This window comes from Micropterus salmoides, unplaced genomic scaffold (assembly GCF_014851395.1).
Source record: "Micropterus salmoides isolate LMB-PRFRI ecotype aquatic unplaced genomic scaffold, ASM1485139v1 Ms_hic_scaffold_2, whole genome shotgun sequence".
NCBI lineage: Eukaryota > Metazoa > Chordata > Actinopteri > Centrarchiformes > Centrarchidae > Micropterus > Micropterus salmoides.
The window spans coordinates 24655514-24669964 of record NW_024041150.1 but is presented as its reverse complement, the minus strand read 5'-3'; the positions used below and the strand labels follow the sequence as shown (position 1 = coordinate 24669964).

Sequence of the window (14451 nt, the reverse complement as noted above, 5' to 3'; positions counted from 1 at the left end):
TTAACGATTTTAATAAGTTCATTAAAGTTATTATTTTTAACATAATGTCAATTTAAGCTAGTTCCAGACCACACACAGAGAATTACTATGCAATTTTAAGTAAATGGCAATTCACTCTGATTATCTAGACTCTCATAAAACGTCCTATTTCAATTTTTCATTAAATCTATTGCCATTTTAGCATGCTTAGCAGTTAGCTTAATTATGTTAGCTAGACTAGTTAACTAACTTGGTTGGCTGGCTCAGTGGTTCTCAAACTTTCAAGACTCAAGGATCCTAAACTGACACAAATTAGACTGATGACTATTTGACAGATCTTGTCCCAGAGTCTGATAGGATTTTTACTTTTAGATGTTTTATTACAGAAAGTGTGAAACCCATGACCAAAGTAAGCATACATTGGGTCACTGGGTTACTTATGGATTGAATTATAGTGAAAATAAATGATTCCACCTTTTGCTGGGGATCCCTTGGAGCCACCAGTACCCCTGAGGGTCCCTGGACCCCACTTTGAGAACCACTGGGCTTGCTAACACAACTTTACCCTGCATTTCACAGTTGATAACTACCAAAAAGAAGCCATGGTCACACCAAGAAATGTTACTTTAGGTTTCCACAAAAGTCCCCAAAACAGGTTAAAGGTGCACTTCACCAATTTTACATTTGGTTACACATATTTACACAACACACATTAAGTTCTGTTTACTTGTCATTGGGAGTAACAAGCCTGTGAAAACAGTTTCCAGCAAAACTTTTAGATATCTTAGCCTCTGTTGCATCAGTTTTTTAAATCTTGAAACCCAACTTTTTATGTTTTTTGAAGTTCCCTCAACTTTGCAATACAAAATCACCTGAGTGCCCCTTTAACAGCTTATTTTGACACGTGTGTCGGATCAAAAACAAAGAGGGAACTGGTAAATCCAGCACACTGCAGTCACTTCATTATCAACATTTATGTCGACAGACATTCACCAGGTTGGATAAAATGTTATCTGATGAAAGCTGATAATAAAGTGCAAGTGACTGAGAGTGCAGGACTTTATGGTTTCTTAATGTTTTAACATTAGGGTTAATTACTAATGAAGAATTCAGTAATGACAGTACCTTTTTAAATAAGGTTAGTATGAAAGTGAAGAGCCAAACCAACCATTTATAGGCCTCATGTGTTGTCAGCATACCAGCAGTGACACGCTCTGTCAAGACAAACTGCCCTGTCCCATAATCCAACCCCTAATTTTCACCATCTGTAATAATCTCTGTCCAGATGCTGACCTAAAAATACAAAGAGGAGGCTGAACGACTAAACAGCACGTCCAGGCCAGTGACGAATCCTTATGTGAAGGGTGTGTGTTACTAGAGAAGAAATTGTTCACCTAAGACTATTAATTATTGACTTAGCAAACACATATGGCTGGCCAAATACGCCAAGTAGGAGAATAAAGGGCCGTGACTGTCTTACATTTGGGTTATAAACTACAACAGAGGAGTATTTTTTTACAAGGTGGACTAGACGTTAGGATTTGATGGTGAGGATGTCCGAAATACCAATTAATCATATACAATGTACGAAAGAAAAAAACGTCAGTTTTGTTGGAATTACAGCCATCAAAGCTTTTTAATCATTCAACATGTGGACAACCTCAAAACCACAGAAGCAGGAACTACAGGCAATAAAGGTACCATCTGCAAAACACAGGAAGAAGATGTAAACAGGAAATATTTAAATATCCAAAGAAAGTTGTGATTTGCCTCCCATTTGATCCTAAAGTCCTGTCTGGCATATGGTCCAACAAACGCGGGTTCCACTTTGTAATAGGGCAACAGTAGTTTACCAAAAATTCAAACTCAAGGTTTACTTACAATTATTGGAGCGGGAGCTTTCAACTGCATCTCACAGCCTTCCTAACGTCTTCATACCATGAGTCGTAATTAATAGCATAATTAATGGTTTATAAATGGAATCATTTGGTAATGTTTTAGAGATCAATTCAAGTTATTAATAAGACATTTACAAGCTTTCTCCAGCGCTTTTGATTGCATCTCTTCCTTAGTGAAGGCTAGCAGAAAAGGCTAGTAACTGGACACTGGGTTAAACTCAAACTTTATAGTGTCTATAAATTATTATTAGAAAGTAAAAACTGATATTTAATAAACCCACTCATTACAACCTATAAACTGTTTATGATGTGAGCCTAATTAGAAACTGGTACCCAAACGTTAATTTCAGGCATCTGTCATGGTTGTCCTGTCTAACTTGGCTCATAATAGAATTGCTTTCCACTTATAAATTCTAACATAACAAAAACATATCACTGCCCCAAATTGACAATCAGTACTAAAAATCAAAAAGAAGACGCCAAAATTCATAACAAATATACAATATCTATCACCATAATATTGATTTTTTTTTGGAGTGTGAATTGACAGCTTTGTACATGCAGCCCATCATCTGACGGATTCTCTTTCAAAGGACAGTGCCTCAGGCTTTAAAAGTGCAGCAGTGTGGGTTCCCTTTAGACAACTGTGGCCTTGTAAAGGTCTGTCTTGCAGTCCTTGCCCTCTGGTGGGTTGCGGCCGTTATGGGGCACCTGAGCGTTCCTCATCTTGCTCTGGCACTGCCGCAGCTCAGCGACGTAGCCCTGGAAGCTCAGGCTGAGCTCAGATTCCTCACCCCGGGAGGTTTCGAGTGTTCCCTCCTCTAGATGCACCCCCTCCACGTCCATCACCTCCTGAACCGTCTGTGCGGCGTCGGCTCTGTTGGTGGGTGATTTGGCATTGGAGCTTGGGTCTGTTCTTCTCTCTGTGCGTTTGAGAAGAGAAAGACATGGAAGATTTAAGGTGAGCTGATGCACTGTGGACGTCCAAGATTTCTATTTGAATATTTATAAGGGTGGTTCCGATCCATTGTTTATATACAATTTTCTTTAAATAAGCATATTACGACAGTCTTCATCTTATATGATGGTTGTCAAAAATGCGTCTTCAAATAACAGTGACTAAACATAGAAAAAACCTAATTCTACTCGCTTCATCTCCTCTGCATCTTTGACTCATGTGGACCTCCAGGCGACTGAGCATTGATTTTGCATTATGCTGCATGATGGCCAGATGCTTAGCATGACTATATGAGATGTCAGAGGACCTAAGAAGTGGAAACTTTGTCGCCCATCATGTGGGTGCACATGCATTTTAACTCACTCAAATGCTCGGTCAACCTAATATGTTTGAGACAAACTTGATGACATAACTGCGTCGGTTGAAACTTGAAATCATGAGAAAGAACTGGATGAAATTGGACTAGGATAAAATATACACTTTAATTTCATTGTTGTCACATATGTTTCCGTATTACCAGTTGTACTTCATTTCAAATTCAGGGCTGCGTTACCTCATCAGACAGCCCTGAACACAAGTTAATAAACACTGAAATCACATTTAAAGAGGGTGTGTTGGGGGGACTCCAAAATTCCCCTGTCTTCATCTGTGTGTACTCCTGGGCTCTAAAGGTTTTTTCGGATGCTGGCATTAAGGGTATGATGACTGATAAACTCTCCACTTCTTATGTGAACTCTGTGGCCTTGCCGACTCTAAACACAGAGGCCCGGGTGACTCAAACACAGCACTTCAACAAGAGACTCTCCTATCTCTGCTGACTGTGATTCACTGCTTCTCAGTACAGATGTAAACAGCCTGTGAGCTCCAACAGCTGACCGTACACAGACCCCACAGCAACACGACTATGGTATTACTTGAACCACAAAGGTGAACACGAAACAGCTTCAAAGACTTTCCAACAACTGTAATCTTGCCTGAAGTCCAAGGACACAATACTGACTTGTGTTAGGCATGAAATTGATTAAAATTTGATATAACTGATGCTAGATAAACACAAAACTCCGTCACAGGTTTTTCCGCAGGATGTGATGTATTGATGCTGGTATGTAGAGCTGGCTGCTACATGACGCATTTTGATGAATTGAGGTTTGTTGAATTTTTGAACATTTTTACATTTATTCATCTATCCATCCATCTCCTATTCCTCTCTCTATCCCGACATAGGGATCAGGAGCCCCCAAGGAGTCACAAGATAGATGTTAAGGGTGGTAGTGGTGCAGTGGACAAGACAATTCAATAAAAATAAGGTTCAGTGCCCCACTGTGACACATCCACCAATGTGCCCCTGAGCAAGACAATTAACCCCTAGTTTCTCCAATGGCGTGCGACCTCTGACATACTAAGCAATTGTAAGTCGCTTTGGATAAAAGCATCAGCTAAATGAATAAATGTAAATGTTAATGGTCATGGGATTATAAGCAATTTAGGCGAAAAAATCTAAAATGACTTTATACTGTTAATACTGGATAGTTTTACCTCTTCAGGCTTACAAATTGTATTGTGGACAAAAAAACTCAATCAATGTGTGATGCTAAAAAATAATTTTCATTTGTGTTGTCATAACTAAATAATAACCTTGGCTTGGCAAGTTAAAGTTGCTTATTTGTAAAGGGTCACAAGTAGGACAGCAACCTATTTTCATTATCGATGAAGCTGTCAATAATTTTTTCGATCAATATATTGTGGAAAATCAAAATTTCCCAGAGCGCTAGGTGACGTCTTTACAAGTCTAATTTTGTCCAACCAACTGTCTAAAGCCCAGAAAATCAATTCAATCAATAGACTAATCAATTCAGCTCCAGTCAGAAGCCAAAAGAGTTGGAACACTGCTCTATACCCACTTATTACTGTTAAGGGTCCACCAGTAACGCTATAGGCCATTTCCCATTCAAATGTCATGGGAAGACCCGTGACAGGTTTCCGATCCGTCACAGGGCAATCTAAGATGTTGCTACTGAGAGGAGACAGTTATACAAAAACGTAAAAGGCTTTAAGCTTTCTTACAATGAATGACCATGTTGATATAGTTCAAAATGCCTGATTTTGCTTATTCATACATATTTAGAAGGAGGAAAAAGCTCCAATGCCATCTTTTTATTACAATGTTTTTGTACATCTTCAAGTCATTATTTAGCCATACAACTTTTTCATACATGTTTTCAATGTTCAAGCGTGCTGACTTGACATGTAAAAACTATGTCTTGACATAGCCATGGTTTAACATAACCATGCCTCCTGTGGCAAGGCTTGTCCACAGCCGTGGCAGCAGTCAGAGAGCTGAGACAGACCAGCCAGGCTGGAACGGACCCAGCTTACAGCCCTCAAGGAGGGCTGACTGCCAAAGATCTGCGTCGAGTCCTCCTCTGACCGCCAGATGGATGATAAGGCTGGCCCGTGGTCAGCAGCGGCCAGCTTTGAGAGCCGACACAGAGGCACGAGAAGGAAGAAAGTGAAGCAGGTCTGAAAGCAAACTGAGCCATATGGTCTCCCCAGGTGTGCTGCTGAAACGGGGTCATTACAGAGCAGTTTTTGGAGATAGCCTGGCCACTGGGTAGATGTCCAATTTACTTCCAGGAATCCTTTCATCATCTCCTCTGGGCCTAAAACCTGAGCATGTAACCTCTGACCATGACTGCAGAGAGGAAAAAGGAAACACATTCTCAGCTTGCTGAATGAATCATTAATCACCGTCTTGTTTATAAAGGACAACTTTATTCTTGTTTATTCTAAACTAAAAACTCCATGCATTGAGTTCAAGTCAGAGTCATATGAATGGAGTTAGACTGTGTGATATCACCCCCTAGTGGACGCCCTAATCCCTACCAACCAAGCCTACAGACCCCAATGCCTGCCAGACCCTGAGAGGTGATTACAGCCATGATTAAGAACCGATTGTGGTAACACAGAGCAGCAGTTCTCAGTTCTGGTCCTCTGGATATCGACCAGAGCCCTTCTGGCTTGGATTTTAACAGTTTAATTGGGGCCCAATTTACACCTGACATGCCAAGTAAATGCTGTAAACTACCTGTAAGGCCAGAAATACTCTTGGTAATAGACCTGGTGGCTTGGAGCCACAGTTGTATATGCAAATGCTTATACTGATACAAAAGAATGAACTTTTATTGTTTGGTGACTTTTCATTCGAATCAGAGGAAACAATAGCGTATTGTATATCTTTTATTCACACTCATGTGAAGAAGCGTAAGCAGTGGGACGTTTATCCTTTTCCTTTCCACAGCACTTTATTATTTACGATATTGTGGCACTGATGCATCTTGTGACATGTTGATCTGCCTCAGCATCAATGTAATCTATTCCTTTGGAACAGCAGAGGGCGTCAGTTTAACAGTAATACACCAGCTGGAGATAAGAGGGAGATCTGCAGTGACTGAAATCAAGTCGACTGATTGACACAGAAGAAGAGAGGAAGATAAATGCTAATGAGCCATTGTTAACTTGTTTGGATTGATGGACTTATCCAGTGGGTGTTTGTCTCTAAAACACATTACTGAGCCTGCGAGGGTGACTTTCCACCCAAATTAAAAAGTAACAACTTCACAAAAAGTGGTAAAGTGGAGGCGTGTTAACTTGCTGCGTTTCCATGTTTGCAGATCCCTCAGAGCCTCAGCCGCACCAAGGTGGCAAACAGTGTTAAAAATATGGGTCTCTCAAATCATAGCCATGTTTCCATTTAAGCGAGTGGGAGAAGGACGGAGACGAAGAGAAATAGGCTGGGAGATGGATGAAAATCAGTTGTGACAGTTTCTATCTGTAGCTCAGTCAACTCGTGGATAAGGTTACCATGGCGCCCGGTGGTGGGAAGATTCAGGCTGATGCACTTAGCAACCAGAAAAGAGGAGCGAGTCTGCAGAGGAGCTGAAAGGCTTTGATTCCTCCTCATCGTCTTGTGTACATAAAGCCTGGCTATTAATACAAGGCAGTGAAGTCGGCGTGAAAACCCTCGTGCCCCTTCTATATCGTGCTTTGAAGAGTGAGACACTTGGAAAACATGTTGAGAGTGATTATCTTCTCTTTTTATAGAGTTCACAGCGTTTCAAAGAAGAAGGTTTCCTGGGATTTTCTTTAAAGCCAAGAATCTAATTGGATATCTGGACACAGAATGCTTTTGGCTCCTACTGTAGAAAATAACCCACCACCATTACAAATCAATTCACCACCTGATTGTTTACCTTAAAATCTCAGAAACATACACAGTGGGGGAGTGGGGATGTGGAGGACGAGAAATAGAAAATGAAATCCATCTGCAGGAGACGAGATGATCTTTCACTCCACACGCACAACGAACCACACGACGGCAAGTTTACAAGTTTAACAAGACAGACTCAGGAGATCCACAGTGCCACACTGAAGCTTCACACAAACAGAGCCGTGACACCCCAAGCAAGTAGGCAGAGTTTACCGTTTAACAAGACAGCACAAACACGCCACACTGAGCAATCTGAGCAGAAAAACACAGGTAAGTACACAAAGGAGTATGGGAGCTGATGAGAGGAGGAAGCCACAAGACAAAATGAGACAGAGCTAAGGGGGGATGGGAGAAGGCATGCAGAGGCAGAGAGGTGGAGATGGAGGTGGAGGGGCGGCCGAGCTTACAAACATGTAAAAAGACAGACAAGAGTGATTTCCAGTTCTAACATTTATTAGATCTACTCAATCACAGGTACAGAGTTTATTGGCAGTGATTATCTACAACAGGCATCTAGACAGGGAGTGAATGATCCAGATAAAGAATGACAGGCAATTCAACAATGTCAACAGCGCAAAGGTGCACTTCCTCCAATGACTAATTATTTTCCACTGCTCAAATTGCTGTAGTGGGAGCTGACACTGTTTAATGATTCACTAGTTTTTAGAGAGTTGCGTAAGAAAAGAAAAATAAACTTTTTGACATTGTTGAACTGCTCTTAACTAGAGGTGGTGGGATGGAGAGGAATACAGCATTTGTTTTGTAATGACTCTCCAGCCTTCGCAGGTCCAACACTGTAAAAAGATTCCATGGGTCTGGTTTGCTACGATGTTTTCTAATTGTAAATCTTTAACCCATAATGCCGGGGACAACAGCTGCAAATCTCAACACCTTCAGTTGCTCTGAATTATAATCTTCAGCGCAACTTTCACTGACTACAGTACTGTCAAATATTGATCATTATCTGTATGCATTATGCATATATTATTAAAATCCATAATCAGTTACATCAGCATTCTCATGCACCCAAAACTATAAAATAAACTAAATATTTAACTGGAATAATAATAATCCCAGTCATATGGCAAACCCAACAATGTGTGACATGGGAAGTGACATCCAAGTAAATGTTACTCACTGAACAGAATATATACATTATACTATTTACATGTACATGCTTTGCTAAGTTTAATAAAACAAATCGGTTTGAATGAGTCAATATCAATTTGTCATTAAAGTGCATCAGAGTCAGTGTAGTGGGAATTTTATCATGAAGGTGGTTGGGTTTAGACCACCGGGGAGAGAGCACACACATGCACATTCGACACACACGCAAACACACGGAGCACTGGTTTGTTACGCTGTAGAAATACCTGAGCTGGACTTTTTCTCTCCACCTTTGTCTTGAGACTGGGAGCAGGGTGGTGGCGGGGTGAAGTTGGCTTCAGGCAGGCTGCTCTCGAAGGACAGCATGGGGGACGGTAATGAAGGCATCAGGGTGCTGTTGGGGCTGCTGATGTCGCCCTCCCCCACCAGGGTCAGGTCGGTGTGGGTGTCTTCCTCCACGGTGCGGAGGTTTGGCCGGGTGTCTATGGGCCGGGAGATGGGGGACAGGTGGGTGCCAAATGTTGGGTGGCGGGGAGGGGCCAACAAGCACCGCCTGGCCCCGGAGTGTCCATTAGCACTGGAGCTGAGGGAGGAGTCAAGGCTCTCCGAACGTAGGCTGGAGGTGAGGGCCCCCCGCGAGGGGACGCCATTTTCCCGGGTCTGTCTCAAGGAATCAGGAGTGGAGCTGGACACGTCGGGTGGGGTTAGGCGCAGGAAGTCGGGAAGCACCAGGTGTTCTTTGTTCAGGAGTCCGCGCTGGTCGTTGGCTCTGGTGCTCTGTGCCCGGCTCAGCAGCTCAAAGAATTCTGCAAAACAGATCAAACAAGTTCCCTCACTTAAACTTTCCAAATAGGTGAGCACCTGGAAGAACGGGATTAATTGGGTTTAGCATGCAGCATAGCAGCCTAACACCTGACAGAGAGAATAACCCTCCAGAGCTGCCAAAGATATCAGTCCTGATGCAAAGCAAAGCTAAGAAATCTACCAACAAGTCAAAAAGAGAGAGAGAGAGAAAGAAGGAAAAAGGAGATTTACCTTCAGCTTCATCTATATTTATCTTTTTCTGTTTTCTCTTTTCCCCTGGGAGTGCTGAGTCTGGTCCACTTGCTCTCACAGAAAAGTCCTTTGGTGTTGACCTCTCATCTCCCTGCAGATGCAACAATAACAATGCACTCTGTTAGGAGATGGAGGGATGGGGGATGGGGTTGGGGGGTGGGGCTAAGCATGAGCTGCCAAGCACCCTACTAAGCCGAGGGTCCAGATTTACTGAGACCCTCATATAAAGATGATCCTGGTCCATCTGTCGGCTCAGAGCTTTAACTAACCTTGCTAGTATATGGACCAAATGCTATCTGCCTACACACTGTGCAATACCCCAAGCACAGAGAAATATGAGCAAGTGAGTCTGCAACAGGCAGTGTTAGGGCAAAGAATGCAAAAAGATCAGGAAACACACACCAATGTACCAAGCTTGTAAATGTTAATGAGGATTAACGAGGGCCGCTATCAGATGATAGTGAATGTTGCAGAAGCAGTGCAGCAATAAAAAAGGACAAAACACCACATCTGGACTTGTTGGCAACATGTTGTATGAGTATGAAGACGTCGTGAGTACTTACTGTCGCAGAAAAACTCCTGGTTGGAGGGTGGCCTTTTAAGGAGGAAGACTTGGATTTGTCTATTTGAAAGAGAGAGCGAGAGATGCCCATGAAAAATTCATCAGATTGAGAAATTGATGAGGAGAGAGTGATACAGAGAGAGGGAGGGTGAGGACACTTAAGACACGAGAGACATGTTCTGCAAAACCTGAATATGTTTATCAGTGGAGGTGGACACGATTTACATTTCTGTCGAGAGAGAACAACCCAGTAAAGAAACAAGTTAGTTACAGGTTCCAGTGAGGGTCATAATTATTTTTCAAACCCAGTGTTGTCTTATTCTAAAGCAGTCTGGGGAGAAATTCACCTCAAGATAATGTCTCTCTATAGTATTACCCAGCCATATGTATTGGGAAGAAACTTGTTCATTGGAATCAATGGCTTGTAAGAGGGGTACGCAAAATAAGTGACCTGTGTGTGGATGGAGTGTTCATGTTGTTTGCTGAGATTATGCAAAAATATAATCTGGAATATAAAGGTCATTTTTGTAAATATTTCCAAATAAGAGACTATATCACAAAGGGTAAATTTAGTCGCAACAAGAATACATTGATGGAAGTTTTGGACCTACCTAATATAACATACAGAACAGCCATATTTTTTTTAAGACATTTAATGGTATACGATGTAAAAATCTGAGGATCACTTGGCAGAAAGACCTAGGGTGTGATCTGAGTGAGGATGATTGGTTAAATATCTTATCTAATACAGGGAAACACATGAGAGAGGCGAAGGGGAAATTTATTCAGAACAAGATAATTCAGAGCTATTTCACCCCTTCAAAAATACATAGAATGGGCTTAATAGGAAATTGGAAGTGTCAGAGTGAAATAGGGACATTTTTGCATGTAATTTGGGGATGTAAACTGGTCGACTCGTTTTGGGAGAAAGTACTGGAACATGTGAGTAAGTGGCTGGGTGTGGTGGTACCTGTATCACCAAGACTGTGTTTATTAGGGGACCAAACAGAAATGTCAAATATATCTAAATACGCTCGAATAATTGTCAGAGCATGGAAGAGTACAGTCGCCCCAGATGTTAAAAAATGGATGGAAATGATATCAGAAGTTGCATCATATGAACGCATGTTGGCTAGAATTAACAACGAAGAAGAACATTTTGGGAGGGCATGGGAATGTATCTCTTTGTAGGTAGGACATATGAAAAAAATTGTAGACATGGTGCTGAATGTATATTTTGGTTGTCTCAAAAAAGGAAATGTCAGTTTGCAGGAGGCCTGTATATGGGGTTGCTGGATATACTGTCTGCTGATGTTGGGGTAAGTGTTTATTTTAGAGTTTGACTGTATGTTTTTGTGTGTTTGAATAAATAAAAACTTTAATGACATGTTCCAGTGGGGAAAACCACTTCTCACATCCATTTAAAATGTAGTAAATTTCTTATTTTTTGTAATATTTAATGTTAAATATTAGGTTACAGCGTGTTAGATGGTCTTACCTTTGCCTGAAGATGGGTCTGCGCGCTCCAACACAACTCGCAGGCCATCCAAACTCGATATGGGGGCACCCAGGTCCAAAGGCTCAGTTTCTCCGCTCTAAAACAAAACACAGTTAGATGGTCGACACATTAGTATCTTCACCTGTCATGCCAGAGTCTATATATGTTACAATTTCTCTTCATGAGCCTTTGCCTAATTTATAAACCATCTTTCAGCTCCTGTCTTCTGAATGATACAGTTATGATGCCTGTAAACCCACAGGACTAAAATAAATCCTCTGGCAGGGGTTTAGAGGAGGAGTAAAGAGTCGGCATGTTTGGGGGGTGTCGTCATTCTTAATTATAGCCCTGGTGCTCTATCTTCGGAGGCTGGCTGAGTCAGAGTGCTAACCACCGTGTAGAGATGGAAAAGGATGCGGTCGCTTCCCTCCCCTAACCATGATACTCCACCCTGTGGCACTGTCACACACTGCACGGTCTGCTCTCTGGACACACAGGAGCTTCAAAACGATTAAGGCATTGTAACCACCGGGGACGACTTACTATTTTGGCCACAAGATCGCTGAGGTGGAGGCCATACTTGGCCACCACGGGGCGCAGGACCTCAGTGACAGGTTTGGTAGGTTTGGCTTTCAGCCCCACAGAGCGGTTAATAGGTACCAGGTCCAATCTAGGAGTGAAGAAAGAGCACAAGTAAACATCAGCATCGACATAAACCGTGATACTGAAAGGACATTGAGAGATCGAAGCAAACGTGATCATTCATACCTAAACAAGGTCCGCTTCTCCATTCTCAAGTCTCGTGAGCTGAGGGTCAGGCAGTCTTGGTCCAACACCAAAGGCTAGGAGGAAAAAAGCATGAAAGTACACGTTAGCAAAACAGAAAGCATCAACACGCTACATATTGTAGCATCTTTGTACAGTAACTTAACCTTTCAATTCACCTTGGGTAAATTCTGCTTCTTTCAGTTAAGTTTCAACTATAATAAAGCAAAAAATTTAAGTGCTAAGTGTAGTCATACTGTATTGTTACCAAAGTCTGATAATAAACAGAGGGTTGAGTCAATTAATTCAGGTCCTGCTTGCAGCGGCGCTCTGCTTTCAGACCTATCAGCAGCAGATGTTTTCAGCATAAGTCAGTAATTTTCCCTCCCTCACCTTCTCCCCTCCCACCAGGAAGAGGTCGACAGCAGCGATGTTGACGTTGATGTTTTGACAGAGATGTTGGAGGACTTCCCTTATGGAGGCACCGGGCCGGAGAGTGATAGAGGAGCAGGAACCGTCGGGAAGCATGACGCTGCAGTGTTTGGGGGAGCGTTCCCATACTCCCACTGAGTGGCGATTATCAGACTGACGAAACACAATTAAAAAGAGATTGAAAGGCTTAATTAAACAAGAGGGACTGGGTTGTGGCTTTTAAGTGTTAAGCATACAATGATTTAGCTGTAATTGTAGATAAGGTTTTTCTTTGCCCTCTGATTCATGCCATCCATAAACAAAAAAGAGTGGGCTGACAAGTAAAAAAACAACAACTCTGGCTTATTACGATGGCTTCACCAGACACTGGGCCCTGTGTTGCCATGGTGATCTGTCCAGAGGAATCTTACCTCGATCTTGCCAGCAGAGCAGGAAGTGGCCATCTCCAGGCTGGTACCGGACGACAAGGAGCCCTGGGACTCCCTCCGCCCATTACTGCCCCAGTAGTCTGCACAAAACAGGACAGAGGCTGATGAAGAGACATTTACACAGTACTCACATTAAATGACCCGTAACGATATGTAACAAGACAGTGTCAAGCTATAACATCACCTACAACAATGGTTTATTATTTATAGTTTGCCACCACAAAATCTTGGCAGGCAAACAAGCTATTTGTAAATAAACAGAAGGTGTTTCATTACATTTAAGGGCAGCTACATTCAGTGAGAGACATTTATTTTAAAGCACCAGTGTGAAATGCACCTAACGTTCATTTAAGCAAGAGAGGACGATCACATAATGAAAATAGAGACAATTGATAGAATTCAATTGATAGAATTATTAGAGATAACCATGCCAAATGTTTGACTGAAAGTTGTGATATTTACAATATTGCGTATACTTTTCAATTAAATTTTATTTAGATAGCGCCAATTCACAACAACAGTTATCTCATTGTGCTTTTCATATACAGCAGGTGTAGACTGTAGTCTTTGTGATATGTGATATTACTCACAGAGACCCAACAATTTCTCACCATGAGCAACCACTTGGCAACACAGGCAAGGAAAAATTGTATGACTGCTTGTAGTAACATTTAAGTCAATTCCAGCATTTGAAATAAGACAAAATGCAAGGTATATTAAGATATAATCATCAAATCGCCCCCAAAACGCCATATTTTGACATACTTTGTAGCTGATACCCTCTTCAGTGTGTCAAAATGCCAGAGTTGCAACAAGTCTGTGTTCCAGTGTACCAGTAGTGTGTGTGTGTAACACTTTGATCACTGCGGGGCAGCTGTGTTTCTACACGCCTCCCCCGCATTTAGCTCATGGCAACTCTGGAGCTGGCAGTGATTTGGTGCCTTCTTCAAGGGCACATCAGCACTTTGAAAGTTTCTGTGTTGCAAAAGCTTCAAACAGCGGGGATCTTTGTAACCACGGCAACGGGCTTTTTAGTTCATTTCTTACCTAGGTTAATGTCTCCGATGTCCTTCTTCTTTGGGCCCTTCCCGAAGCTCCTGTTGCGGGACCATGAGAAGAAGATGCCGCGTTTCTTGTCGGCACTCTCGTCTCTGCCGTCTTCAGTCAGTGACCTCCCTGACCTCTGCTTTCTGGACTCCTGTTGGTCAGAGAACCGAAACATATACTTTACTTGCCGTGCTAGACGGATGAGCAACGTCAGCAATGTCATATATCCCCTTTGGTGCAGTGTAAAAAAGGCTACGGCGGTACCTTTTTCGGAGTGGAAAGGGTGGAGCGGTCGGAGCTGGCACTGTGCTTCGACGGCGCAGGACTGCAGGGAATCTGGTAGGGGTCCGGTAAGGGTCGGCCGTCCACCTCAGCACGCATACACTCTTGGTAAAGGGAGGACTTGAGGAATCGCGAATAGCTGTCAAACTTCATCAGGTTGAAGATCTGTAGA

General features: G+C 42.3%; 1 protein-coding gene across 6 annotated transcripts in view; it reads right to left on the bottom strand.

The window, feature by feature from the left end:
- Positions 1–1585: 1585 nt before the first annotated feature.
- Positions 1586–14451, bottom strand: part of rgs12a (regulator of G protein signaling 12a) — a 37263-nt gene continuing 24397 nt past the window's right edge. For 5 of the 6 annotated variants that reach the window (XM_038730704.1, XM_038730705.1, XM_038730706.1 and 2 more), the window contains 11 exons: positions 14262–14444; positions 13998–14148; positions 12933–13030; positions 12484–12675; positions 12094–12167; positions 11869–11995; positions 11326–11422; positions 9829–9887; positions 9245–9356; positions 8476–9015; positions 1586–2800 (listed from right to left, as the gene is read on the bottom strand). In XM_038730704.1, the coding sequence (XP_038586632.1) occupies positions 2514–2800; positions 8476–9015; positions 9245–9356; positions 9829–9887; positions 11326–11422; positions 11869–11995; positions 12094–12167; positions 12484–12675; positions 12933–13030; positions 13998–14148; positions 14262–14444 (1920 nt within the window). In that variant the 3' untranslated portion in view covers positions 1586–2513. Of the gene's footprint in view, positions 2801–4974; positions 5528–8475; positions 9016–9244; positions 9357–9828; positions 9888–11325; positions 11423–11868; positions 11996–12093; positions 12168–12483; positions 12676–12932; positions 13031–13997; positions 14149–14261; positions 14445–14451 lie in introns of those variants that run through there. The other variant, XM_038730708.1, reaches the window with a different exon arrangement.